General features: G+C 40.0%; 1 protein-coding gene across 1 annotated transcript; it reads right to left on the bottom strand.

Annotated features, from left to right (window-relative positions):
* Positions 1-366: 366 nt before the first annotated feature.
* Positions 367-4,179, bottom strand: RAN (RAN, member RAS oncogene family). The gene is made up of 6 exons (XM_010023468.1): positions 4,119-4,179; positions 3,085-3,169; positions 2,868-2,993; positions 1,644-1,831; positions 905-1,075; positions 367-798 (listed from the first exon to the last, which is right to left on the bottom strand). The coding sequence occupies exons 1-6, from the start codon at positions 4,152-4,154 to the stop codon at positions 754-756; spliced, it is 651 nt and encodes a 216-aa protein (XP_010021770.1). The 5' UTR covers positions 4,155-4,179; the 3' UTR covers positions 367-753.
* Between the last annotated feature and the right edge of the window lie 22 nt (positions 4,180-4,201).

The raw sequence follows: 4,201 nt of genomic DNA on the forward strand, positions 1-4,201 counted from the left end.
CAAAGACTGTATCTAATGGTAGCATACATAATCAGAACTACATGCTTCTCCCTCCAAACACCCTGCAGACCACACACATTCCCATTTCCACAGGAATGTTGATCCAGCCGTGCTTACCAGTCAAGTGTTCACTGTTTTAGTTTTACCTGCAGGTAGTTCAGCTTTCCTCGCGTTCTTAATCTGCTTCAGGAAATCAAGGAAAGGTTAACTGTTAGCTCTGAGTTAGCAAGAGTAGTGTAACATGAGAAGCAGGAGGGAAAAGAACAGAGAATGAGAACTGCAGCAGACAAAGTATTACCCTCAACCAAAGAACAGAAGACACTTCGAAGGGTTTTCCTAACAATGCATGAAAAGTTCACTTGCTTAGAGATACTTGAAATACAACTTTATTATCTAAACAAAAAAGAATGGGAATGACAGAAACAAGATTTACCACTTAACACTCTGATGTGACTGCAGCAGTCTTATATTTGAAACTCAAAAGGGGAAGTAATTGCAGTCCAAAAAACAGCTAAATATGCAGGTCCAAAATATGAAGTGTTTTGTTTTAGGTTTTTTTTCATTTTGTTTTTTTTTTTTTTTTTTAAACTGCCACATTCACTCCGAAGCCCATTCATCTCTTTCAGCATCCCAAAGATTAAGCACATGTTCTGCTCAGCTAGATAATAAAGTGGCAAACACGCTGCACCACTGACATCACAGGACAGTTGCCTATAAAACTAGACTTCTGACGCTGGGCTCCAGCTTCATCCTTCACAGGTCATCATCTTCATCTGGCAGTGCAGTGGTTTGAGCAATCTGGAAGAAAGAAGTTACACTTAAGAACTGTTCTTCAGTTTCTTGCCCCAGGAGTTTGAGTACATCAACAGGGCATGAAGGTCAAGTGATTGCCTTTCTCACTTACCTGTAAGTCTTGCTCATACTGTGCTGCCAGTGCTGGGTCCATAACAACTTCAGGTGGTGCAAGAGCAGGCATGGCAACAAACTCCAAGTTGGGATCTCCAATTAGCTTTCTAGCAAGCCAGAGGAAAGGCTTCTCGAAGTTGTAGTTACTTTTAGCCGAAATGTCGTAATACTGCAAAAAAGTGCATATTATACTGCATTAAAAAACCCAACACGCCTCTAACTGATATTTAGGGCATACCAACATTAACATGCACACCATCAGCTCTATTTTTACCTCAATGCTTTTTGACCACGACTGCTATTTCCGCTCTCAGAAACAGCTATGATTCAAGTGTCTAGAAACGTACAATTTGAGCAAATAGGTGGAAAAAGATGACTGAAAAGTAAGGTACCCAATCTGATCAAAGATGGAATCTTGCAAGGGCAAAAGTAAGGGAGACAACACACATCTGTCTTTTTCCTGTGACTTTATCCACTTTGGTCTCACTTCCGTGTCATCTGATTAGATTCTGCACAGTGAAAATAAATGCACGCAAGCTCTTTAAGAGCTTATCACAGCTTCTGCTCAAGACCAGTGATGTTCATCTTGAACATCATCACTTGCCCCTTCCCTGATGTTCAGCCAACAGGATGTAAAGTCAAAATACTACAGCCTGCAGTGCCAAAGGCAGAACACGCCAGTACTGCACAGAACGCAACCCAACAAATTTGATTCCTACACATTCATGCCAACATACCTGGAGATTCTTCTTCCTGTGGAAGACAATGGACTTGGCCTTGACTTTTCTGTCCTTAATATCCACTTTGTTGCCACACAACACTATAGGGATGTTTTCGCATACTCGTACCAGATCTCTGTGCCAATTAGGTACATTCTTGTAAGTAACTCTTGATGTTACATCAAACATTATGATGGCACACTGAGCTGCAAGAAAAGAATAGTCACGAGTTACATCAGGAGAGTAAACACTCACTTATAAAATAGGAGAAACAAAATGTACATATAAAAGTCCCACATTTAGGGTTAAACATCTACATTAACTTCTCCCCCTCAGCTTCACAGTTCCAGGAGCCCATGTTCTGTTAATAACTTCAATGCACAAGTCCACAGCACTTGGCCCATCACTACATCATCTTGCATCTTTAGTGCCTCATCTCAAACACCGGCTGTTTTTACCAATGCAACTGCCCCACTGAGTCACACGGTGTTGCATGCTATGAGAATATACAAGGATTACAAAACTCAACTTTGATTTACATACGTATTCAACAGAACTTAGTTAACACCTATTTAACTAGTCTCAGGCATCCTATTGAGGCTTCTGGACAGGTTGAGAGCTCATAGTCCACATCTCAGGACACCCTTGTCCAGAACAGCTTTTCAAAGAACATGGGGGCTTGACTCAATCCTGGTACTTCTAAAGGAAAAGCAACAACAAACTCTTACAACCCCTTGCAATAATTTAAAGATATGCAGGTGACTGAAGTACACACAGAACTTGACCAAGTTATAAGGGATAGCATCAGTACTTCTTTAGAAAGATAACTAAACTCTGGCATAGAGATAGAAGTACATCATCATCATCATATCCAAAAGTCTGTGTTCCAAGTCCTTGCCTCAGCCCAGTATATTAATACAGATATAAATTTGTGCTAAATGAAGCACACACTCTTAACCCCTGAATTTCACTGGCAATACCTTGTCATTTAAGGTGCACCACTATTCTTCATTAATACCAAAGCCCGCAATAGCACACTGAAATGCAATCTTAGGTTGTTCCTACACCAGCACAAGTTGCCCAGCAAAGGAAATTATCATACCTACATGAAGAGCTTGAAGACCTGGAAACCAGTTCATCACTGCAAGAGCAATACTAACAGCCTTCAGAGTTGCCAATGGGAACAGAATGAAAGACTGAACTGCAAGAGGTTCCAAATATTCCCAACGTACACATACTTACCTTGGATGTAGTAGCCATCTCGCAGACCACCAAATTTCTCTTGTCCAGCTGTGTCCCATACATTAAATTTAATAGGGCCTCTGTTAGTATGGAACACCAGAGGATGAACTTCAACACCCAGCGTTGCTACAGTAATAAGAAAAAGCAGCACACTTAGTAAGTCATCAGTTGCACTTCTAATTTTATCATATTGGATCACAAGTTTCTTCAGACATACCTACATACTTCTTTTCAAATTCACCAGTCAAATGACGTTTTACAAATGTTGTTTTACCGGTGCCACCATCACCAACCAGGACAAGCTGTTGACAGATCAAGGCAAGAAAGTCAGAGCAATACATTTCTAGAGACATTTATTAGTCATTTTAGTGCAAATACTAACTATTAATAGAAAGACCTTTGTCCTACAAGATACTGTAAACAAAAGACAGGATTCCCCATGAAGGAACTCGCTGTACCAGGGCTCAATTTGTTAAGCCTATTGTGCTATAACTCCAGTCAGACTGATCTAGTTCCTATAGCAGGAAACTACAATGCACTACAAATATGGTTCTACTAAGCTAGAAGTCACTGAATGAGAAATATTTGGGTTTTTCAACCTGAAGGTGACCATATTCAGAGAGGAACTCATTTAAATCCTTAAATTGGAGAAACCCATCATAACCTTACAATTAAAAAAGCCTGGACTAGTAACAATTTGAATATTCTAGCTAACTGTAAAAGATGAAATTAACAACCTTTGCAGAAGCAGTGTGAAAAACTTCTGGCTGTTAAAAAGAGTCAGTCAACCAACCTCTCCCCACACAAATAAAAGCAAACCACAAATCACTAGAAAGTTCTACTCTGAAACATTTTCACTTTTCTTAAAAAAAAAAAAAAAAAGAAAAAACGCAAGAGAAAACAGTCTATACTAAGTCACTTTAAGTACTTTCTGCTGTCAACTTCGCTTCTGAAATTTAAACATCACTCTATAGGCAAAGCACCACTAAAATTTATTAAACTTCAAATAACATCCGATCGATACAGTGCAACAGAGTATCTTTGTACAAGTCATATGCTGTGCTACTATAAACTAACTGCACCGTTAAGCGAACACCATCGGTTCAAAACCAGACCTACCATCCACGTTGGCACTTGAGAGTCGCTCGTCCCACTTTTCTACTGAAAGAAAAAAAAAAAACGAAAAAACACCCCAAGCAAAAAAAAAAAAAAAAAAAAACCCCCCAAAGCCACACCAAACCACTCCCTTACCTTAAACTGCACTTGGGGCTCTCCTTGGGCGGCCATGCTGGGTCTGCAGGCGAAATGGCAGCATGTGAGCTCACAACGGGCCA

The sequence above is a fragment of the Nestor notabilis genome, unplaced genomic scaffold (assembly GCF_000696875.1).
Source record: "Nestor notabilis isolate BGI_N333 unplaced genomic scaffold, ASM69687v1 scaffold3501, whole genome shotgun sequence".
In the NCBI taxonomy this organism is placed as follows: Eukaryota; Metazoa; Chordata; class Aves; order Psittaciformes; family Psittacidae; genus Nestor; species Nestor notabilis.